The sequence below is a fragment of the Lepidothrix coronata genome, unplaced genomic scaffold (assembly GCF_001604755.1).
Source record: "Lepidothrix coronata isolate B3197 unplaced genomic scaffold, Lepidothrix_coronata-1.0 Scaffold94, whole genome shotgun sequence".
Lineage (NCBI taxonomy): Eukaryota > Metazoa > Chordata > Aves > Passeriformes > Pipridae > Lepidothrix > Lepidothrix coronata.
In genome coordinates this window covers 2,992,127-3,017,201 of record NW_016690274.1, presented here as the reverse complement: position 1 = coordinate 3,017,201, position 25,075 = coordinate 2,992,127, and the positions used below count along the sequence as shown (strand labels likewise).

Sequence of the window (25,075 nt, the reverse complement as noted above, 5' to 3'; positions counted from 1 at the left end):
ACATCCCAAGTAAGCATTCAGAGATCACATGTAGCTGGACTACAGGTATGTAGAGATCTAGCAAAAGGGGATGCCCATGTCATGACCGAGACAGGTAAAGAATACTCAAAAGACCATTGAATAACTTACTAGGGCCATGAGACAATGCAAGTTTGTTAAGTTTACCTGCCAGACACAGCATAAAAGAACGATTTGCATGAACAGAATTGTGCGGTGGTCTATGTATTTAATTGGAGAATCCAAAAGAACTGACAGTCTTATAATACAAAAAAGACATTATATATATATACATATACACACATGGAATATGTCTATATATATCTATATAGATATATATAAATCAGTAAACTTGAATAGTGCCTTTCTCATGAGCATCTTAAGGCATTCAAACATTTTACTATGACATTGAACCAATTTATCATCTTTTTGCTTTGGCTGAAATAAAGCAAACAGATTAAAGGTCTGATCTGAAACACCGATGACATCTGAAACAAAAGCCTAACACTACCTCCAGTGACAGCATCATCATCTAAGAACGCACCCACTGCACTGCCTATTAGCTGAATAATATTAAAAGGAGTCTAAATAAATCATTCCCACTCACAGCCTTGCAACACCAGAAGATAAGTCAGTCTCAAAGAGACTTTCTAGCCATATATTCTATAGACTTCTATTACAAATCAAGGATAGAAAAGATACAGCAAGAGGGCCTGCCCGAGGATAGAATGCCACTGAATATCAAATAGTATTTACAGTACAGTTATAGGATTATAGAACATTTTATAAATACAATTAATATGTATACAAGGGCACATAAAAGAGAATCTGGTTTTCATGCTTTACAAAGTGAAAGCAACCTGAACTAAAACTTACTGCAGAATTCCACAGCTGCTGGTTAGGAGCCTCTCTTCTTCACTGCCTGCACAAACCAATCCCCATCATAGGTCACCAGTGAAACACCCATGTTTTAAGCAGCAGCTACGAAGAATCTCTATAATAGACTCTGAATCTATGTATGAAACGTGAAGTTTCAAAACATGGGTAAGGCAGAGAATGTTAGAGAGTTGTGACAACATTTACATGTAACTAATTTTCTCAGTGAACTTGGATTGTAACAAACTGTATTTTTTGCAAGGAAATACATAGTACTGCAGCATCTAGGTGGCAAAATTCAAACAACATATATTACAACTTCTAACACATGATGTTAGGAAATGCCAGAAGCATCTACCAAATTCTAAAGATATGAGCTTTTCATGTATTTGTTTAAAAAGGCAAAATAATATTTAACATTTCAGTACTTGCAGATGTCCTTGAAAGAATTAATGATGTCTTTTAAAAAAAGCAATTGGGTTTGCTTGTATGGAACAATGGTGCCATTACAGGATCCTTTTTTATATATTTTTTAAATTTATTTTTAAATTGGCTGAAGACCAGTAATAGTATTAAACAGGAATATACCATAGTACAGTGCAGGCAGAGGAGAAATATACTTTAAGAGTCAATTTAATGAAGAATTGACATTATTTTCTCTGCACACTTCAAAAATGGTGAGGCAAGCTTGATTAAATTACCTTTAACCAGTAATATATTACACTTTACTCTAAGACAAGTAGACCAGTTTTACTGGGATACTTACTATGAAGGAGGGTAATCTTTAAAGTTTATTTACAAGAAAAGCAATCTTTTTTACATAATATATAAAATGGAGTAGTTACACACTGCAGCCATTTTATAATATTTAAGCTAAATGAAATGAATCTTAAAAGCTATTCTATTTCAACAGCTGTGGAAAAGGCAGACAGAACAGGAATTGTTTTATTAAACTGCAAACTCATTTTCATTATAGAAAGTAACTTACTACTTGTTTGAGAAAACAACTTCTCATAACCACCTTCTAACAATTATACACACTTCACAGTAGAGGAGTGAACTTCCACAAACATTTTCTCCCGTGACCAAGTATGTTTAAGAAGTTTCCTCGCTGCCAAATGCTGCAGTTCAGACCTTCCTCAGTTAAGCCGATATGAATCATTTATGGACCACACTAGAAACTGGATGGTTCAAATGAACATGCAAGAAAGGAAACTCCAAATGCTAAACACCACACAGTTTTTTCACTGATCCAGTATTTAGGACAGCACTATAGACAGTTGCACTGGCACAAAGAGAGACACTGCACTGGAGCACAGAAAGAGAACAAATTGGCCAGAAATAAACAAACCAGCTTGGTGAGAAAAGTAAACTAGTAACTCGTGTTTGCTGCAAGAATAGCTGTGAACACCAATTTCACGATGTTTAGATAGTTGCAATGCCAGTGCAATGGCACAAGTAATAATTTAAAAAAGCAGTAATGGTTACAGGCATGTTATCAGATTATCCATTGGAATTCAATTCCAAGGAGGAGGAAATGTTTTAAAAGCCAAAAAGTTTACTAAAAATAGTGCATTTTCTTTACCACTGTGTTAACTTTAGGAGAAAGAAGGAGAGAGATAAAATCATAATTCTTTCTGCCTCTCACCTGTAACTCCCAGTCTAGTCTCCGGGAGGCTGCTTAGAGGGATGCTCCTGTCTGTACTCCCAGTCACCTCAGTAGGCTCAGTACCCTCCCACCATGAGACCCAAGAGGATACCTGATCACCTGCTACCAGAAATTATGGAAGAATAACGCAGAAGGCAGCAGACACAGCTCTAAGTTCCTAATTCTGTTCTGAACTGGGCTGTGACAGACCATCGATACTGTACTGATGGCTCAGATAGGCTGGTGCACGGTGCTTCTCCTTACTGTCTCTGTGACCAGGAGGAAAACTATTCCAGCCAAGTGAAACGGGTCTCCCCAACAACAGCCTCAAAAGCCATAATCCTTTTCCATTACTATCTCAAACTTATAATAAAGACACTACTCTAAAATTTATTTTTCAAACTAAAAATTCCAACTCAAGCAGCACTGTACACACTTTACAGTTTGGCTGTAGTCAGAAAATTAAACTAGATTTCAGAAAGTGTTTTTTCTAAAGCTTCTTTTCCTCTTCTATCTATAGGATAACTGATGACAGGAGACAATCAGGTTGTTTCTGAGTGAGCCGTTCTGCTTTGAGAGTACCAGTCAAATGCTACTTTGTTACTAATGTCAAATCCAATTACTATTTAATAAAATACTAGTTTTAATGCTTTATCATCTTACAATTATCCTATAGCTGAGACTGACACTTTCTTATTTCAAAGCTGAGAACTAGGCCACTTAAACAGTAGCTGGAAATGTTTCACCAGATAGATGGCTCAGTTTTTCCAACACTGTGAATAATTAGGTTAAATACAGTGAGAAGTGACGGTACAGCAGCCTTTTTTTTTTTCCTCTTCAGAAATGTATCAGAGAGCTTTATTAGTAAAGTAGGTTTTATATTTGGTCAATGCATGGAAAAACTGTCATTAAAAATTCTGAAGCAGAGAACTGTTTTCTAAAATTATTCAATATATGTACAAACAGATACCAGGCATCATCTTAGGGAGGGGAAAAAAAAAGTCACTATTTCCTATTTTGAGTACTTAGAGTACAGAGAACCAATAACAAAATTCAAGTGATATTTTTTCCACCTAACATCAAATATCTTCTAAATTAAACAATTAACATCACTGGAATAAATTAATGTTTGAGGATTTCTCTGTATTTGGGGGAAACAAAATGTACTGACAGGGAAGGAGAAGACATAATTTTTTTTGTGTTTCCAAAAAAGTGTGCATGTATTTACCGTAGCAATCTTCTTTCAAGTCTCTTAAAACAGACTTTTCAAAAGGTATAGCTGCAAAATTGATTATTTACTTTTTGATCTTTATTCCTCTACTAAACATAAACCAGATCACGGCTCTGAACTCCTCTACCTGCCTGTTCATCATCATCATCATCCTCATCTGACTGCTGTTCTGAGTTTTGGGAACTACCATACTCGTACTCAATGGGCTTTGGATTGTTGTATGGGTAGCCATTGTCATCAAAAAACCTTCGGAAGGTGAACTCATAAAAAGCATGTTCAGGATGTTTTCCATTTTTGTACCACCCGTTAAGGGTATCATTTCTGTTCCCCTCCTTATCATCATCACTCCACAATTTATCTGGATCAACTGGATCAAAGTTTGATGTGTCTGTAGGATGAGCGATTTTGGGAATGTAGAAAGCAGACTGTCGCCGTAGATCGCTTGAAAAATCAATTGTTTTAAAAAATGGATGAGCTTTTATTTCATCTGCACCGTTTTTGCCTAAACGATCTTCTGGCCCTCGGCACAGTTTAATAATAAGGTCGGAGGCCTCTGGAGTCAATTTAGCCTGAGGTGGAATATGAAGTGCAGTTTGCCAGTTGATAACCTTAAAAACAAAAAGAGGTATTGTTTATTTATAATTTCATAAAAAGGAAAAAACAGATTAAAACAACAAAACAAACAGCCACAAAGAAATCATTCAACATGTCTAAGGGTTTTCACACTAGAGAGGAAAACATGGAGCTGCTCTTTCAGAAACACGAGGAATATTTTGTCTGGAAATCTAGCATAATCCAAATCTAAATTAGAGTCTGGCATGGGATGCCCCTGGTATAAAACAATGAAGATCCCGTAAAATCCAGCACCTGGAACCTGAGATTAGGCACATGGCTTACAATCTTAAAAAGAAGGTGAGGCAGATGAATTTTGAGTTAGATGATGCACTGTAAAGATTAATAGATTTAAAGTTAAAAAAAAAATAAATCAATACTACACTACATTTAAGCCAACTAATATCTTGCAAGCTGAATGCAATCTTGCAAAAATGACACCTGCAGAAGACTGCCCCGATGCTTTCTCTGAAACAGCTGGGGCTCAGAAAGGAAAGAACCAATGGCTCCAAGCTGCCAGTAACTCTGAGCAAGCACAACCATCTGCTATTCGTCCACCTTTCCATGCCAAGCACCTGCAGGTACATCACCAAAGGAAATCCTCTGCAGGTAAGCAGGCATGGAAGCCAAGTATGGGAAAAGAACACTCAGACACTGGAGATGAGGAAGAAAAGAGGAAGAAAAGAGGGAGAAAAGAGGAGAGGAGTGGAAATAATAACTGGAATAGATACAAGAAGTGAAATGTGGTTTTTAGTTGGCATGTTTACTATACTGAGATAAAAGATGCAAACATGATCCCTTTACAAATGAAGAGCACCTCCACAGTAACATAAAGCTGATAATCTTGTTAGTTTACAATATGCTTGGATAGGCAGCACTCTCAAACATCACCTTTGTTTCCAATACAAATTAGAAAGCCCATGTAAATTTCAAGCCTGCCTTTTCAGACTGTTAGTACCAGAATTTTAAAGTTACCTTCATTTGTGTTTCCAGTGGTGTTTGTGCCAGGAATGGAGGCTGCCCCACTAGCATCTCAAAGAGAATTACTCCAACACTCCACCAGTCACACAACTGTGTGTAGCCTGAAATAAAGTTCAAATGAAGTAGTCAAAGCCTCAGTATAATTTTAATCTTGGATTTCTAGGAGTACAAAATTTCACAGGAGAACTCTATTCAATACTTTTTAAAGATTTCCATATTAACAACTATTTTATTTTTTTGTTAAAATATTATATACTTGGGAAAAGCAGCAGTGTAAGAAAGGTGAAGCAAGATACCTGAATACCAGTTACTTTGCAGCACGATTACAGTACAGAAGTGCATTACCTGTTCGTAACAACACTTCTGGAGCGATGTAGTTGGGTGTGCCAACAAGGGAATGGGCCAGGCAGCGCTGGTGCTGACGTGCAGCCCTGCGCTCCAGCGGCTTCAGCCGATCTCCGCACCTGCAATTCGCTGGGTCACCCCATTCATTGCTGAAATCCATGCTGTCCTGTCGTGCGTGATCACCTGTAATTGAGGGAGAAAGGATGGCAAAACTGAGCATGAGTACTTTACTTCTTATCCAATATGAAATCTTCTTTATCTGTTAATATTCCTCGTTACACGACAGAATCTGTTTCAGTTTCAACACTTGAGTTACAACAGTCATCAACATCTGGATGTTGACTTTTTGTTTATGATATAAAACACCAACTTTTGAGGACACTTTTTTTAAGCTTACTTTCGACATAACTAGAGAAAGTATCAAGTTTGATATAGTCTCAGTTTTTTCTTAACAAAACCACATTGGGGGTACAGGATGTATACTGTTCTTGTTCTTATGCAAACATAAACCAGCCAATATTTAAATCAGCAAAAAATAAAATCAGATTAAATCTTTTTCTTCTCACCAGAGACTGTGTAACAGTCTGGACTAAGATACATGATATTTTGATAGAAACTAGTCAAAAGTAATTCAAAAATTGTTTCTGAAGTTATGTGGGTTTTTTTGAAAATTAAAAACAGGTTATCACAAAATCTGTATTTTACCACTCTCAGAACTGTGACTTTTTTTCCTCTTTCTTTTAGCTTTTGTTTTAAGTAATCGAGTAGGATTTTTAAAAGCCCACTGTAACCTAGTCAGAAATCAACAGGTTACACTAAAAGGAGTACATGAGACACTCAGAACTTGGGGTAAGGTTTTCAAGAACAATTACATTTAAAACATCAGTCCCATCTTCAAAACAGAGTTGGGGCTGTTGCCTATGTAATTATCTCACTACCTCTGTGATTTTCTCTCCAAATTTCAAAATCCACTAATGGGAAAAACTTACAGCAGCATAGCTCATTCCTTCTCCCTTAAGGAATCACTGCTCACATTGGAACCCTCCCATACTAAATGTTGCTTTCTGTAATTTGTATGGTGTGCAGACATATTGTTAGATGCGTTATTATTCAGAAAGGAAACAGCACAGTCATCTTTCTATTCAGTTATTATTTAATTCCTTACAAAGAAGATTTATATTTCTCTTACCGCTCTGGTAGTATTTTGAATCATGGGTCCATCGAAAACCTGTACAGAGCCCGAAGTCAGTCAATTTGATATGACCATCACGGTCTATCAAGATATTATCAGGTTTAATATCTCTGTGGATGAAGCCCATTTTATGAACACTTTCAACTGCGCAGGTCAGTTCTGCTGTGTAGAACCGTGCTAGATTTTCTGGAAAGACACCCATTCTAATCAGGAGACTCATCATATCACCTCCTGGAATGTAGTCCATTACAAAGTACAAATTGTCTTTATCTTGGAATGAATAGTACAGGCGAACCACCCATTCATTATCAGCTTCTGCGAGGATATCCCGTTCAGCTTTAACATGAGCAACTTGATTTCTAAGCAAGACATCTTTTTTCCTCAGAGTTTTTGTCGCATATAAAGCATTAGTATCCACTTTTCTTGCTAGGCAAACTTCTCCAAATGCACCAACTCCCAGGGTTTTAATTTTTACAAACATTGACTTGTCCATTTTAGCTCTTCTTAGTCGAATGTAATTAGATTCTTTCTGGCACAACATTTTCCTCATTTGATCTCGGGCTTCTGGTGACAATCCAACCTGTGCAGCAAACAGAATTATATCTGAAGAATTAACAGTACTTTTAATTCTTGATGGTCTTCTCATAACTACAAGGCTTAGGCAAAGCAAACCAAATACTTAATACACAGCACAGGAAATAATACTTAAAGGGGTTTGGTTTTGTTTTAAACATTAGGATTCTATAAAAACATATAAGAGTGATAAAAGCCAAAACGTGATTGTTTTCAACAGCAAAATGCATAAGGTGCCATGCACCAGAAGGTTCTTGAGAAGGGACTACATTCTTGAGGAGAGAAAGGGTAATTTACAAACCACTGATAAAAACTACTGTGATTATTATCAGAGTAACAGTGTGCATCGACTGCCTCCTTGATTCTCTTTGTAGAGCTAAAGGGAGCCAAGACATGCCTAGGAGCTGTAAGCTGCTGAGGGCTGATGCTGCCATGGGAAAGGCAGCCCCCCTCCAGACTAGCTAGAGCAGAAGTCACTAAACTTCCTGACCATGCTGTGGAATTTCAATTGCAGGAGAGGACAGGCAACTCTCTCACTCATGCTTCCTTCTGTAGCTACACAAACCAGATCCACATGGCACTGTTTCCTACTATCCGCCCACACCAAGCCTGTGCCTCTGCCGCAAGCCTAGACCTGATCTTCTCTCTTATCACATAACCCACCCCTTTCTAACAGGACTTTGCTCACACTCTCACTCCCGCTCTCCACACCAACTCGTTGAGCAGAGCACTTTCTTTGAAGTGGCTCACTCCTCCCCACAGTAGCTTTTCTTGGCTCCCATCTCTATACCTACCCCTATCTTGACTGAACATCCCTGGTGTTCTGGCCAACACCACCAACATTGTGACAGCTGAAACACTCACAGGCCACATGCAACTCATCACCTACAACGTGGAAACCCTTATCTGCAAGAACCACATTGAGCATTCTCAGTGAACTACAACCTGGGTGCCTCCTGGTGTATTTCTTCTGGTTTCAATTCCTTAGAAGTGCCATTCAATTTCAGTGCCATTTTTCTTGCTAAATTTCAGGGCCTGGAATCAGACTCTCTCTTCTTTTTTGTTTTAATGTGAGTAGAATCTGTCTTCAATTTTTTATATTCTTTTTTCCATGACCCTTCCCCCCCAAAGCTTCATGTTCATTCCTTCTTTTGTTTTTTGACAGTGTTTTCTAAGTACTATATGCTCCCTTTCTCATAGGACCTCAATTATTTTATCTGCCTACCTGGCTTGAAATCACTATCCCACAGCAATGATTTCCAAGTTCAACCTAGGGTATATTCCCTTATTTTTTCATGGACATTCTGATTCTAAAATTGAACATGGCCAAACTGAATCCCTGCAAACATCACAACTGTAATCAAGCATTATTCTAAAAGTTTTCAATTTCTTATTGTCACATCTTATTGATTCTTGATACCAAATCTTGTTGCTTCCATCTCCTTACTTGATGCTTCAAATGTTTGAGACACTGTCTGCAGAACACTACTCAGGACCACCATTAGGATTATGTAACTAGTTTAGGCCTGTATAAACTGTGTTAATAGATGACTTCTGCTTTGCCTAACTTACAATGTAACTTGAAACAAAGTATAACAGATTTGATTGAGAAAAAAGGTAAGAGAAAAGATCAATTAGATATCACTCAGTATCTTAAAAATGCTTTCAAAAGTTACTATATGTCACCTATTAAAGAAAATACTGTTAAAACACATAAAATTTCTTGCAGGCATCAAATCAAAAATGGATCCAAAGGAGATGCAACTAGAAAAATGCACAGAAAATGCTTGTCTACCCCAACAAACTGCCCAAGGAATATGAATTCAGTAAAATTTAAATGGGGAAAGCTGTCTCCATTTTGAGACAAAATTTTTTGTCAACATCAGATAGGCAGTAGTTAGGACTGGGTAGCAGTAGTTTAAAGACTGGATGTGCAAAATAGACAATTTTTTTATTCGAAATAGGGAGTTGAACCTTTTTCAACACATCACTGCAGGAATATCTGGGCACTGTCTTCCAGGACAGAAACATCTCAAGTTTTCTGTGAATGAACATGCTTAAAGCCCATTTCAACACATAAGGAAGAATTTTTTGAAGACTTACAAAAATGTCAAGAAGACACCTGAAGACCTGACCCTGTTAAAAGTTCAGATGATGATGAGTCACCTTCTCAAGGCCCATCTGAAACCTGAAGTCTGCTTCAGTACAGACTCACTTGCACACAAAGTGAACCTCAATGATCAGTTACAAAATTAGCAAAGAATATAATCTAGATGGCAACAAAACCCCATGAGGAGACTCAATACAGTAATTAATCACTGCAAGACATACAAATAAGAGTCTCCAAAACCCTTGTAGCTTACTTTCTACTGCCTACTCTCTAGCTGTTGCATTCTAACAGTTTTATTGTAGAGACCAGCCCAAGTACTGCAATTTGTCATCTCTTCCCTCAATCCATCTTCATGTTTTCCTGTCATCCACTAAACCAAAGGTTAATTACAAATTCACTGCTCTCTGCATTGCTGCATTTTCTCTAAAACACTCCTCAGCTTCAGCATTCACCAAAAATTAAGCAACTTCACCAGCAGCACAAACTCTTCTGTGCATACATCTCCAGTTATTTCTGGACAATGACGGACAGAAGAGTTTCCTGAATTGCTCTGTATCATCACGCAATTTGCTTTCATTTTGGTCCCTTTTCATCCTGCTGTGCTTTAAAAGATGACTTAAGTTGCTCTCCGCAGCAGAGACATCTAGCATAATTCTTGGCCAGATTCACGGATTTAAATTAAATATTTCTGAGACTGCTCCATTCAATTCCCTAGGGAACCTGAAAGCACAGAAATATGCCACCTATGCTAGAAATACAACCTTCTGTGAAGGTAGGTATTTCCATAGGGATGCATTTGGGTTTTTTTTTTCCTTTCAAAAATTCCTACCAAAGGGAAGAAAAGAAGGGATTCAATACTTGCTTAATTTTAAACTTTCTGAAAATAGATAACGAGCTAGTTTCCCTTTCTCCTTCTCGTGAAGATCCAAAATATACTTCACTGTTTTGGGATTCCTCTCCTAAAAAACTAGAGGTCTGCTGCAGCACAATAGCCCATTTCCCACCCTTCAGCCTGTAATTAAACATCCCAGCTTTAAATCTAGCATAAATACTATAAATTGCATTTCATATAAGAAAATACATTTACTAGGGTGCTTTAAATGCATATGAAAAGTTATATCAGTGCTTTCATATAAGTAATACTTATACAGAACACAACACAGTAAGAAGGGAAAGTGAAGTTTGCAAACCAACATTAATTATAATCTTACTTTTAAGTACTCAAAAATAGCCAAAGTAAATTCATGCTTAATTTTGATGCAGGATTGCATGCAAAGCCCTCTAAAAAGGAATCATGCTATTCTTAATAAACACTGTTGCTTCAGAATCTTACTTGTCTACACAGGGATGGAGGCTACAGAGTTCAGGAAAGCTTCCCACACCTTAACAGTTTAAATCAGCTGTTAGTGGAAGTGAAAAAGGAAAGAGAGAAGACTAAGAATAAAGATCTAGTAAGAGTTTCAGGATGAAATCTTGCTAACATTTACATATTCACAATTAAGCAAACACAAAAGACTGAAGCTTAAAGTAAGAATTTTCAAAATAGTAAGAAAATACATTTAAAAAACAGCATGTCAAGAAAGTGGTGTAAGCCAAATACATATTCTGATAGAATAAATTAAAAAGTACATCATACTTATGTCAAACTTTCAACTACAATTGTTAAGAAATATTTATGTGACATCTCAATTTTATCTTTCTGCAAATCTTAGCTTCACTGCGTCTCACTATTTGCTCTTTTGAAATGACATCAGCTCCAGTTTTTACCCTTTTGATTTGTTTTAATAGAACACTGAAATACTAGAACTAGATGACCGACTCCATGCAGGTACAACATTTTACATGCTTTTGTTGATGTCTGTTACTTTATTACCCCATTCAATTGCCTCTTGTTTAAACAGATGCGTTTACAGCCTGGATTATAAAATAATCAGGCAAAAGATACCATGTCTTTTTCATTAAAAAAAAATTAACTTTTAAAAAATGATTTTTTTATTTTAACTTAAAAAAACTATCACTACCGGAAACAAACTGCAGAATGTAAAAAATATCACTGTTTGGGTGACTGTATAAATGCAGTAACCAGCTTACCACTTGTCCCTGCTTTGCTTGTACCTGCAGTGCTTATTTAAAAAAAAAAGTATTTTTGAAAATCATTAAAATATTGCATATAACTAAGAAATCAGGATTAAATAGAACTCATAACAGAAAGCTATCATGTATCTCATGAATCTCATTTCATGTAACAACTATTTTGCTTCTGCTGCCTTACTGTACACAGGCCAGATGAACTACATTTAGACATGCAAAAAACTTACTTAAGCACTGAAGAACTTGCCACATCTCAAATACAAAAATTAAAAATAGACTTCAATACCACAATTTACCACAATATTCTATTTATCTATACTATTTAAACATTCTACAATTAAGATATATCGCTTAAAATCAATGTAGTCACAGATTTAGAAAGAAGGAAGAATTTACCCGCATCATTTCATTCTCTAGTTGTTTTTTCCGATGCAAACGCTGCTGGTGTGACTTGAGTATATTCTCCACATGCTGCTCCATGAAGAATTTAAAGGCTTGCGGGGAATAACTTTTGATGCGAGACTCTCTTCTTTCTTCATCTTTCTTGTTTTTTCTAACAGGAACAGGTGATGTTGTGATTTGTTTTTTTTCTTTATCTGTTGAATCAACACATTCGTAATTCTTTTCATTCTCATCCTCCCTGGATAAAAGAGGTGGCTCCTCCTTGTTGAGCTTGGGTCCTGCCTCATACAGATTGACAGAAGGATTCTGATGTAGCAAGTGTTTAGGGTAAGGTGGTGGGGGGCCCTGGTAATTTGGAGCCTCCACAACAGGAGCCATAACTGCCATATTTGTAGATGGGCTCTCAGAGAAGGGAATGGTCTGCACAGTTTGCATGGGCTGTGGCATCCAGGAAGGGTGAGTGGGTGCCAGGGCAGTCTGCAGCTCTGGTTTTAACACACGCATGCTTTTCACTGGTTGCTGGATGGGAGCTGGTGTTATGGCTGTTACTGTTGTGGCCGAAGGCTGAGAGCTGCCAGAGTGACTTTGCCTATTGCCATGATGGTTGTTGAAAGAATTTGACCGCACGGGAACATTGGGTTGCCATGTAGGCATGTCGTGCCCGTTGCCAGGTGATGACTGCGGCTGCACAGGGGAAGGCTGTGACCAGGAGGTGGGTATTCCAGCTACATTTGTGTTGTACAGTTCCATGTTGTGACTATTTCTGTTTGGCACCATCATCGCCTGAGGAAGATTCCCATTGGTGTACGCTGAAGGAGGAGCAGATCCTCCTGCCTGCATCTGTAGTGCTGTGGGACTCTGCCTGTTAGCTGAATTCATGGGGTATGGAGGTGGCTGGCGACTCACCGAATTCCCAGACACCACATTCTGGTGAACTATGAATTCTGCCTGACAATTGCCATTTTGCATTCCAGCTCTTCCTGATGGAAAACTAAATTTGCTGTTGGCAGAGGTCTGCATGATTATTGGTTGCCTGCCAATGGGGACAGCACTCATGCCTCTCTGACTCTGCGTGGATGAATTCAGAGGTGGAGGATTCATAGGTGGAGGTGGATAACCATCCTGCCATGCTCCTGGTGGCACTGGAGAAATACGGGAGATCACATATTCCATGTTTCCAGAGTACCGCTTTGTTTGAGAATTCGGTTCCCAGGAAGGAGGTGGAGGAGTAGTTCCCCTTGGAGGGGGTGTCTGCCCTCGAGGAGGTGGAGGAGGAGGAGTGACACTCCTTATCTGTGGTAGAGGTGGGGGATTCACTCTTTGTCCGTTGCCAGGATGAGCCTGAGCAAATGCCGCAATGCCAGACCCAGATAATGGCCTTCCTACATCAGGCTGAGAACTGGGACTTTCTGAGCGATAAACTACACCTTCTCCCAGGGAAGGGCCATGCCGCTGAGGAACCAGGGACTCCTTAGAACCCTTCCAGCTCTGCTTGCGGTTAACTGATTGCTGAACAGTCCCTGCTTTCACAACAAGAAAACACAGCATTTCTATTATTAGAAATTATTTACACTTACTGCTTTGAAAATTTTGTTCTTCTGCATTAATTGCTACAGAAAAAGGACATGAAACCTCTGACATAACATAAGCCAGTGTACTTCACATGAAAAATTCTCTCTGTCTAGTAATACACATCACGGTATGGTAATATGCTCAGTAGACATGTAAGAGCAAAAAATGCATTGAAACTATAGTATCAGAGTCTTTAGAAATAATTTGTCTGAAAATGCATTTTGCTTCAGTAAAAATGCAAATTTTAATTGAACAAATGGTAATGTGCAAAATTATTAGGCACACAATGTATTTTTAATCTTGTGTACAAGAAACCCTCATAAGAATGTTCAGCATAAGTGCAAAAAAATGTAATGGCTCAGAAAAATATGTTTAGTTACGTTGCTATTCCTTCCAGTTTACAAGACATTTAGTGTTCTTAAACTAAAATGTAAGTGAATGCTGTAAAATCAAGCAGCCTGCACCCTTGTGTGCATATAGTTCATCCAGACTTGTAATATTCCTTGCATGCAAAATTTAATTAAGTACTTTAATTTCAAAAGTTATGTCCTTATGAGTAAAAGTGTTGTAGACAGGCAAGAATTAAAACTGCAGGAAAGCAAAACTTAGAGAATAAAACTCTACTACCTATTTACTTCATAGATATTATTTTGTGTCATATAAACAAAACAGTATGCAAGGAACGGATAGTGCAGGCAGTCTTATTGTGCTTTTGCAATGTTAATACTAAGGTACGTGTAAACACATACAGGACTGTAACTGCTGAAAGTCACTCTATCCTTAGTAAAAGAACACGTGAATTACTAAACCTTCGCAAGTAAAAATGAAAATTGTGTCTAAATGGTGGCATTTAGCTAGCAGCTTCACAGAAGCACCAACTAATCCTCTTAACAGACTAAATGACAATGACACCGCTCTTTGCTACTCTTTGACTACTAATTTTTCCTCATACCTATATTGTTAATTTAAAATCTAACTCCAGAGCCAGCAGCTCAGCACCCAACTTTAGTCAAATAGAAGTTCAGTATTTCTGCTGCATTTGAAAGTTACCCTTGCTTTAGGCCAAGGTGTATTAAAAATGTGCTTTCATCTTTAAAGAAAGCAATAATAGCAAGTGGCAAAATTCTGACTCTGTTACTAAAGCTATAGCCTGTCCTCTAACACTTTCAAAAACAAGAAGTCTGCCTTAAAAATCATACAAACAAAATCTGGAACCAAGCAGAAAATTAAGCAAATAGAACATCCTAAAATACAAATATTGTAGTCATATGCTATATAAATACACACACACGTACACAAAAATACACATACATAGTGCTGTTGTGTGGGTGAGTGTGTGAAGAGAGACAAAAAATTAAAATAAGAATTCAATGCTCACCACTGATTTCTACCTGACACCGAGAACAAAATACAGGCACTACATCAATGTGGGACAAAAATTACTAAAATGAGATCTGAATGCCATTCCTTGTCTACACATCATAATAAAACCATGCAGTTATAAAAACAAATGTTTAAGAAATTCACGTCAAATGGATCTACCTTTTAGAAGAACTACATTATATGCTTAAAATGAGATTTTTAAAGGCAAAATTCCCTGTATCTCAGCATCTCTGCTGCACTGTGAGCACACAAAGGCAGAATTTACTATATTTTTTATCTAGAAGAATACACTCAGTGAGTTACTGAGTTACCATGGATACACCTACCTGGGGGTTTCATACCTGCGTTTACAGGTCTTGCTGCTGCTGCAACCATCTGCTCCCGACGAGGATCCTGGTAGCTCATTTTACTTATAAATTCAATGGCAGCTTCTATACTACGGTTGTTAGTTTGCCTAAGAGCTTGTACAACCATATCCTAAAGAGAAAATTATATACAAAAAATAATTTACAAGAAAATCACAAAAAATACCAAAATTCATGGTTATTTAGCCAAACATCCTCCAGTAATTTTACCAAAGTACGTAACTGATTTCTCTCAATCATTTTCAAACTAATTTTTAAATTTTTTCCCCACAACAGACTCTTCAAAATAGTCTGGATGTTCAGAAAAAAGTTAATGTGTTAAAGCACTGCAGTTTGATGTAAATCTTGTCATCTTGCTATTAGTACAACAGCTTGCTTATACAACAGCATTTATTACTGCTGTGCACTGCCCAGGTAACAGCTAGTTACAGAATGGGCAGAGGTCCCTGCCAGTCTAAGTTCCTGATGAAGACAACGTTATTGGCAGAAACTCTATTCTTTCTGTGGTAGATTTAGGCTCTGTGATCTTAGACATCCAAACACAAGTTCTGATCTGCTGGACAATCCCAGCTCAGTCAACATAAAATGTATTATGGACCAGTGGCTTTTCCACAGACTTGAATGAAGTAAGGTCAAGCAACAGAGGCAGAATTCCAGAGATGGTATTGAATGGGATTTGTACAGTTGACCCAACAATTTTAAGACAAAGCCACAGCATAACTCCCTATAGCTAAGCACACTGACTTTAAAGATTTATGGCCATATTTTGTCATATCAAAGCAATCACTTTGGTTCATACAATGTTTGAACCCGTTACCTACAAACATACGACAGCATTCACCTCCTACTCAAACTAATGGGACACCAAAGAGGGCTCAGAAGGGAAGCACTTAGTACCAATCCCAAATTCAAACCCACATTTATACTTTCATTATGCCTGTGTACACTTCTAACACACAAACATACAAAATTACATACAACTTTCAGAAACAGTAATTACATTCCATAAACAAAACAGAACCTTAAAAAAGGATTTTAAAATAGAAAAAGCTACACAATAAGGTTGTCCCAATCTTTACCAGTTGACCAGCTGATACTGTTGGAAAAATCAGATACAACTTTTGATCTCATACCTCCTTCACAAGACAGTTATGTCTGCAACACTTTTACTGTTATAGGCAAGACTATCTGTGGCAAGAAGTACATTTTCAGCACTGGTAAACTATTTGATCATTGTGCAAATGGAAAGTTAAGTCCAATTTAATTTTCAAATTGAATATATTTTTATAGGATACATCATTAATTTCTACCTATTGACTTTAATTTTTTTCTTAATCAGCTTCAAACCCAAATTTATTGTCTTTTTAGCCAAGTAATTCTACAATACAGAGACCTAAATCAGCAAGTTCACATCACCGGGCCATAAAGACTCACAGAATGTCAAAGTACAAAACCAGCAATATTTTAAGAGACAAAATTTAATTCCCTCTCCACTAACCAGAGGATCTGAGTAAGAGCCAAAGGATCTCTATCTCCTTTAGCTGAAGCACAAAAAACTTGGTCACCTATGTGACATGAAGTATTCAATGTCTTAAAAGAGTATCACCTTACACAGAACTTCTGAGGACTGAACTTGAATCATAATAAGCAGAAGAGATTACCAGTAAACTATTTAGGATGTTGTTTAAAAAAAAAAAAAAAACAAAAACCAAATACCATGAACAGCATTCTACCTGAATTATTATACATATATATATAAAAAAAAAATCTATGTACAGACATATCTGATACTGATTGATATCTATCTGTTCCACTTTAACCCTGAATATTATCTACTACCTGAGGAATGGGGACAAAATAACCAGAACGTTTGTGACATTTAATATATTTTAAAAAGTAAAAGGTAAAATATAAATTCAATACATTTTGAAACTTTCCCACCAAGAAAAATGCTTTCTGACTTCAGCTGTATCTGTTCCTAACGCACACATGGATCAGTGCCATATGGGCTATTGTGGCAATGCAACTGTAGGTTAACACACGGCAGAAATGGCTCTCACTGGCACTCTGCCTGAAAAAAGCTCCATACAATCAAAAGTGTCACGGGAATTCTCAGTTCCATCCAAGAACAAAGGGCAGGAGCAAAAGGCTTCAAGATACAAAGGATCCAACAAAAATACAAACTTAAGATACCTTTCTGGGTTATTATCCAGTCACATACCACAAACTTTAGTTTGCAAAAATGACTGCAAGTTCAATCTGTAAAAATGGATCTAAGAACTGATCTACTTTGAAAAAACAAATGCACACCCCCACACTGCTGTCCCAAAATCCGACAACAACAACAACAAAAAAGCAACCTCAGCAACAAACCAGAGAGCAGGCACAAATTATTGCAAAAATAATTTATCATTATGAAATCCTTCCATTCTTCCTGACGCACAGACTGACTGGACTGTGTATTTGATCAAGCAAAAGGAACATGAAAAATCACTATCAACACTTGACACTGGGACATTGTTGAGGAAAAGCCAGTTCTTGGAGCAGCTCACTCTTGGTAGAGGTAGATCTTCTCTGTAAATACCAAAGCATCCCAGACAGCAGAACTCATGAGCTGGTCACTACTGCAAGCAGTACACTCCTGTAAAGTTAATCCCTGTCTGGTACTGTGCCTTTTTCCTTTAGAAAGATGAGTGGTTTGGTAGGTTTTTTTTAATCTCCTTTTGTACCCAGGTTTACACAGAAGACATGAAAACAAGTGTGATTTACTTTGATATGCAAGTCCCAGTAAAAACAGAAGAACTATAAATGTATTCATTTTTTCTTCCTGGAAACCACATTTCAGACTAATTTCCAAAGTATTTGGTATTGCCTTTCAATTTAGAATGGCCATATTGCATCAATCTGTTTTAAATGAATGCAATCCAAAATTCCATTGAGTATCAGAGGCAAAATCCATGTTCTAGAGAGTCCAGTCCTTTCTGACTAAAATTATATAATTAAAACAACCTATCACATTAGAACAATCTGCACAAGATGCTTAAAAAAACAACAACCAAGCCTCTCTAAATCCTTCTATTCCTCTTTTACATCCCCCACTATTACCAGTTTCATTCCCTAATAAGAAAGCTATCAGATTTTGAAGAAGCTCTTTTGCTTGTCAAGCTGTTCAAATATTCCCTGACCACCACCCCCTCCAACATACACTAATAGTTTATAGCTAGCAGAACACCAAATCTTCAAAATAAAACACTTCACCTCATCAAAGCCAGCAGCTTGTAAGTCTTGCAGCATTTGTCGATTAACTTCTGATGTTCCTTTGACAGCTGAGGTCGCTTCATTTGCAAAAGGCAGAAGTGAGTTTCTTATCTCCTGCAAAACTTTATGATATGTTACAAATTTGGGAGGATTTCGACCTTGTCTAGGATCTTCAGATAACATTTTGCCCATGCTGTGATCAGCTTTAGCAGCATCGGAGGGTTTAGGTAAATTCCTGAGGCTCTCTCGTATTTCCTGTAGCATCTGCTGGCTGCTGCCAGTATAGTTACTGGCAGGAAAAGTTTTAGGCCTCATTTGCCTATAACCTTCTGGTTTCTCACTTCTCTTCATGAAAACATGTATATATGCAACCTCCACCAAGGACTTGCACACACCAGAATTCAAGGAAGACTGGCTGGTGTCAGAACTTGTGAAAGCAGTGGCTCTTCACTGTGAAACCTTGGTTCCTGTAGTGCTGGAGCTCATCACAACCCAAAACGGTATTTCTGCTAGCAAAACGAAACAAGAAAGAATCACATTATATACACAGCAGTAAAAAAAATTCACAATGTAGCTTTGGTGGCAGTGAAATGTTCACATGTAGCACTTCCTTCACAGATACTAAAAGCCCGCTAAGCAAATTCTTCAGGCAGCCTTTACTCAACCTAATTTACAAACTGTGTTGGACTTCTAGGAACAAACGTTTCAGGTGCCTTAAGTCTGAACAGTCCTGAATTGCAAAGGGCATGGACAAAAAGGAACTCCTCTGTATGGTGGACAAAGCTTTCAAGAGCAGATATGAACTGCTGCTGTGTGTGCTACCCCAGCACTGCTGCTTTGCCTCCGCTTTCCGCTGTGTCCTGTCCCCATTTGTCACCTATGTTCATTCCCTTCATCAACACCTTTATAGCCAAAAGTGCCAACTCTACTACCCATTTAGCCAGGATATGGACCAAATACCCTTGCTGTTCAACAATTCTGACATCAAGCTCCACAAATAGATGGAGCACACCAGTAAGAGCACATAATTACAATGATTTTATCCATTCTTCAGCGGTCACATATGTAAAAAGTAAACACTTGCCTAGCTCACCACATGCGACTTTATGATTTCTTGTACCATCTGCCATTTAAATCTGTTTAAGGGTTCAGTTTTCTAGGGCTGTCATAGTCTCAGCTCAAGTCTCTTTGAATCAGGCTTTGTCAATAGTTAAGTAATTTTAAAATTTATTTTACATAAGGGAAGATGAGAGCAGGGGAAGAAACAAAGAAAATTGAATCAAATTTTTTTACTGTAAAATTGTTTAACAATTTAAGCATCAAATTCACTTAGCATAGCTATGACATTTGGTAAGGGAAACAGAAATTTCTGCCAAAAGCCAAATAAAAAACGTTTGCATTTTGAAGGCACTGACTCATCAGGGAAAGAGCCCTGTGTCTGCAGAGAACTCTGCATTCAGGCCAGGCACCAGTTAGTACTGCAACTGCTATGGCAAAGGATAGAGCAACCAGAGTGAAACATTGAAGAAGTTACAGAGCATTTGCCTCTTTAGAGTATCATGAAATAAAACTTTTTCAGTCTCTACTGCTTCACAGAGGAAGATCAGTTACTAAGATACTGCAAGATAAAAAAAAAATATTATTTTAGCACTGTCTTTTCTTCAAAGGCAACTAAAATGGTAAAGCTCAACTCACACTTCAGCTTTACTATCATGCAATGTCTAACTAGCAATATTGAAACGTTCTTATTTTGTTTCTGTTTCTCAAAGTGTTAAAAATTTGCATTCCTTGTTTTCTGAAGGACTACTTTTGAGGATTCAGACATCTGCAAGCATCTTTTGTCTCTTAAAGAAGTACTGTGTTGATAAGTGTTTCTCATATTAGACATAAATTAAACAGTCTAATTAAAATCAATTATACTAGACATAAATTAATAAATTAATTTATTAAACATAAATTAGACATAAATTTACACAGTCTACAAAAAAGTCACTCTTCATCCATGTTTCACTTCTATAATACTTGCACTGTCATAAAACAATCAATGATTCAGTGATTGAGGAAGAAAATGACAAGTTAATAGGAAGAAGAACCCGCAAACAACATAAATATTGTATAAATTAAAGATACATGCTACTGATATACAGATAAAACCTGAAACCTGGGAAGTAATACATAAATGAGGACTGCAAAAAGAAACACAACGGACGCTCAATCCCATTCTCCTTTGAGAATCATTTAAGAAATAACAGAATTTCTCTTATAAAACTATCTAAATCTTAAGAGGTATGACTGCACCCACAAGCCTTCTTTGCCCTGTGATAGGTTTGGCACCTTAAATGAGTGTAATGGGGTAGTTATACTATTTTTTCATATGGTCCAATACCATGTAATTCTTCAGTGCTCACTGAATAAGGACAAGATCATCAGACAATTCAGTGAGTGAATTGTGATAATTAACAGTGAAGTTTTGATCCAAGTATTAAGAAATTCAGAAATCAGCTGAAAGTACAGCATGAGCACAACTAAAATATAATGTAATTTTGGCCACTTTCAAAATCATTTTCAAAACATGCTGTACTTAAGATCACATTAAAAATACTTTGCCAAAAACACTTTTTCCAAAGAAAGTGAAGTAAGTATGTTTAGACCATTGTACTAGTTTTGTTATGGATGTTCCTTTTCCTTTTAAGTGACCTTCTTCAAAAGAATACTTGTCAGAAACACAAGTGCAAGGATATATGCCAGTAAGGCTTGAAAGAATCACCACCTCCAGAAAAGTGAAATCTTCAGCACAAACTCATCCCAGAACACAGGACAACAAGGCAAAATATCTTAAAGACTTAGTAATCTAAAATATTGTTCAAATTCAGTCAGGAGTAATGACTACTCCACCACTGGCAGCATAATCTAGGCAAAAACACTTGGTATTGTGTTACACATACACCAATGAGCAGCGGAGAAAAGTGTCCATACATGAGTTATTGCTTTTAACAAATTCCAAAGGCCTGGAATTTAAAAGAAAATAGCTGTTTTACATCTACATATTTTACATATTTATCTGGTATTTCAATATTCATTTATGATTACACCTCAGATAGCTGAGATAGTCAAATCTAATACTCCTAAGAGAAATCAAGGTTAAATTAACAGTACACGTAAACCATAAATCAGGAGCGGCCTTGGAAAATAAAGCTGCACTTTCATTTACATTTTTAGCAGCAGCATAGCTTTAGCAGTGTAAACCAGCCAGGCCACTTATCTCCCACCACTTACCACTGACAGCATAATTGTTTTTAAGGCCATACAGTGTGAACCAAGCTAAGGAACTTACCCAAATAAACAGTAACTTTTTTTGGTGGGTTGTTTCTTTTGGCAGCACTGATGGGTATCAGCAATTGATGTGCATGTGAAACTAAGTCTTAATTCTCAGAAATGAAACTAAACTGGTCCTCCAGAAAGCAAGATTTACTACAGTTCACCTTGCTCTATATATGAACCTCAAAATTCACAAGTCACCTCCTCTAATAGACATTTGCACACATTTTAAAGCAAGAAAGTGTTGACTGCTGAATAAGAAATGGATTCCAGTTTTGTACTTCTAACTAGCAAACACCAGCTGCATCCAAGGGAACTGATGTCTATTCCCCCTCACAGTTTTGTGTCACTAAATGATTTGTTTGTTAATGCAGATGTCTTTGCTGATGCAATTCTCCACTTCCCTAAAGGAGTTTAAAAAATGATATCTTTAATTTATTTTCAAAATGTAGGGATAAAGCATTTTCTTCTACAGGTCAAACCGCAGGGAAAAAAAACCCAACTTGTTTTTTTTACACTATAATCATTAAAGACTGGATTTTGAAACAAGTGTTTGAATGAAAACTCAGAAGCATTCAAGGCCAGGTTGGATGTAGCTTGGAGCAACCTGGTCTAATGGGAGGCATCCCTGCCTGCAACAGCAAGATTGGAACTGGATGATCTCCAAGTTCGCTTCCAACCCAAACCATTTTATGATTCATGAACGGTTGCAAACAACTGTCAGTGACCTCCAAGATTTTCTAATGGAAAAATACATAGCTTTATAATGTAACTCTAGCATTTCTTATCTCCAAAAGTTTTGAATATAATTTAATTACTCATATTTACATGTAAGTATTGAATGTCACATATCAATCTATTTTGGTGCCCTCTCTCATGTACCTATTCTAATATCTTATTTTATACATAATCAACGCTTCCATCAACGCTGCCTCCGTTCAATCTTAAACATCCACTGGTCAGATTATGTGACCAATACATCTGTTTTAGAACAAGCAGCAGTCACAAGTATTGAGGCCATGTTACTGAGAACACAGCTGTGCTGGTCAGGGCACGTCTCCAGGATGAAGGACCACCGCCTCCCTAAGATCCTGCTTTATGGTGAACTTGCCACTGGCTGCCGCATGAGAGGAGCCCCGAAGAAAAGATACAAGGACTCCCTGAAACAACATCTCAGCCTTGGCCATATTGATCACCATAACTGGTCTACTCTGGCCTCAAATCGGGAGGCCTGGAGACACGCCATCTATAACGCTGCTGTCTCCTTTGAGAACACCCGCAATATCACTCTCGAGGAGAAAAGGCAACACAGAAAGAACCGTGTTTTGCAGAATACACCATCTAAGGAGTCTTTCTGCTGTGCCTTTTGCAATCGGATATGTCTGTCTCGTATTTGCCTCATAAGTCACCAACATGCCACCAAATGTGGATAGAGCCTTCCCAAATCTTCGTTCGCGAAGCCCAGCCATGATTTTATACATAATCACAACACTTTATTGCTAGGGAAAAAGAGAGCAATCAAGACTTTGGAAGTCATAAAATTAAGTCTGTAGGGGGCTTGGTTCAAACCAACAAAAGGAAGCTCTTCTTCAGGAAACGAGTCATCGAGCTCTAACAGTAATTTGCCAAAGGATGCACTTCCAATGCTAAAAGTTTCCACAGAATGAGGAGAAAACTGGACCCTGAAATAGCACATAAACAGAACTACATACTGCCAGGGAAGCCTGAGCTGGAAGTGACCAGATGAACATTGTGCATTCGCTCGGCTTGTTTCATCTCTCACGCTCTGCTATCTCCTTCAACAGGATACAGCTCTTCTACGCACACGTATTCCTGGCAGCAGGAGTTACTGCAGGCGCACCTAAGAGCGACTTTTGCGGCTTACACTACCAGGACCAACATTCTGAGGACCAAGGTGGCTCAGGCTAGCACCGAGGTCATTCCTGCAGCGCTGCAGGACCCAGCCTCCCAAGGACCACGCAGGCCAGGAGGGTTTCATCGTCGGGATGAGTATCCCGAACGTCCTGTTGGGACACCTGCGCTTCTCTCGCCCCTCCGGCCCCAGGCCGTGACCCGAGATCGCTCCTGCCACGGCCGCGTCCTGACAAGGGCTCAGAACCGCCCGGCCGGGCCGTGCCGGAGCGCGCTCGGTACCGCCCCCGTCCCGCCACCGCCCCCACCGCGACACCGCGGACCGTACCTCCGGCGAGAAGGCGGCGGCGGCAGCGCCCCGGGCGCCCGGAGCTCGGCCCCGCCCGCGCGGCCACGACCGGCCGCGGCCCTTCCCTCTCTCCCTCCCTCCGCCCGCCCCTCGGCGATGCCGCAGCGCCCGCTCGGTGCCTCCGCCAGCGCCCGCCGCCGCCTCGGGCCGCTCACTTCGGCGCCGCCATTTTGTCGGTGTCCCCGCCGCGGAGCCGCCCGGATATGGGCAGATCCCGGCCTGCCTCGCGCGGCTCCTGCCGCTCCCGGATGGAGCTGCGGCGGCTCCCGCCCGCCCCGGCGGGGAGCGGCAGCGCCTGTAACCCCTGCGAGCCCGCTGGGCGCAGCCACACACAGTACACACACAACACGCACCCCCCGCCGCTGCCGGGCTTCAGGCAATGCTTGTTGCTCCCGTGGCAGTGCCGAGGTCGATGGACGAATCCCGATCTCTTCATGGGGGTGAAAAAGCTCTGACGAGCCTCCCGATCCAGCTACTGCCCGAACGATGGCCTCGTTACGGACCGACAGGAAGGAACACCCACCGATTATCACTCAGAGTCGCATCTCGACCGTTCCTTTCCATTTCATCCATTTAATTTCCATCTTTTGCATTTCAAACAAACCGAGAAGCAAAATTTAAGCTGCTCTAACGAGCCCGTTGGCAAGTTCGTACGTTGCCCGATGAAGGAAGGACAGCCCTGGCACCCAGCTACTGCAGCCAGACACAAGGAAATCGGATCAGGTAAGGTGTTCTTGCACAGCAGACCAAGGCCATTCTTGCAGATGTGAAGTAAAATACACTCTAAAGTGGTTATGGTGGAAAAATATCACATAAAACCTTGTAAGTAACCTGTTGCTGCCCAAATCTTGAGGATTCTCTCCATCCTTCAGATTGCATACCCAGGATCAGTCCAAGTGA

At 38.9% G+C, this 25,075-nt stretch overlaps 1 protein-coding gene across 5 annotated transcripts; it reads right to left on the bottom strand.

The window, feature by feature from the left end:
• Positions 1-206: 206 nt before the first annotated feature.
• Positions 207-24,211, bottom strand: LATS1 (large tumor suppressor kinase 1). Of its 5 annotated transcripts, none has more exons than XM_017822002.1 (8): positions 24,155-24,211; positions 18,637-19,145; positions 15,340-15,490; positions 12,053-13,581; positions 6,880-7,462; positions 5,691-5,873; positions 5,340-5,446; positions 207-4,360 (listed from the first exon to the last, which is right to left on the bottom strand). In XM_017822002.1, exons 2-8 carry the CDS (start codon positions 18,985-18,987, stop codon positions 3,842-3,844), a joined length of 3,423 nt encoding a protein of 1,140 aa, XP_017677491.1. In that variant the 5' UTR covers positions 18,988-19,145; positions 24,155-24,211; the 3' UTR covers positions 207-3,841. The 5 variants fall into 5 exon arrangements, with proteins under 5 accessions (XP_017677491.1, XP_017677494.1, XP_017677495.1 ...); XM_017822005.1 differs by having other exon boundaries at positions 12,053-13,578; XM_017822006.1 differs by having other exon boundaries at positions 12,053-13,578; positions 15,355-15,490.
• Positions 24,212-25,075: the final 864 nt, after the last annotated feature.

Coding starts and splice junctions, on each gene's coding strand:
- LATS1 (XM_017822002.1), bottom strand. CDS start 18,987: ATGAAGAGAAGTGAGAAACCAGAAGGTTATAGGCAAATGAGGCCTAAA. Junction 5,874..6,879: donor TTCAAAATACTACCAGAGCG/GTAAGAGAAATA, acceptor CCTCAATTACAG/GTGATCACGCACGACAGGAC. Junction 4,361..5,339: donor CACTGGAAACACAAATGAAG/GTAACTTTAAAA, acceptor TTTGTTTTTAAG/GTTATCAACTGGCAAACTGC.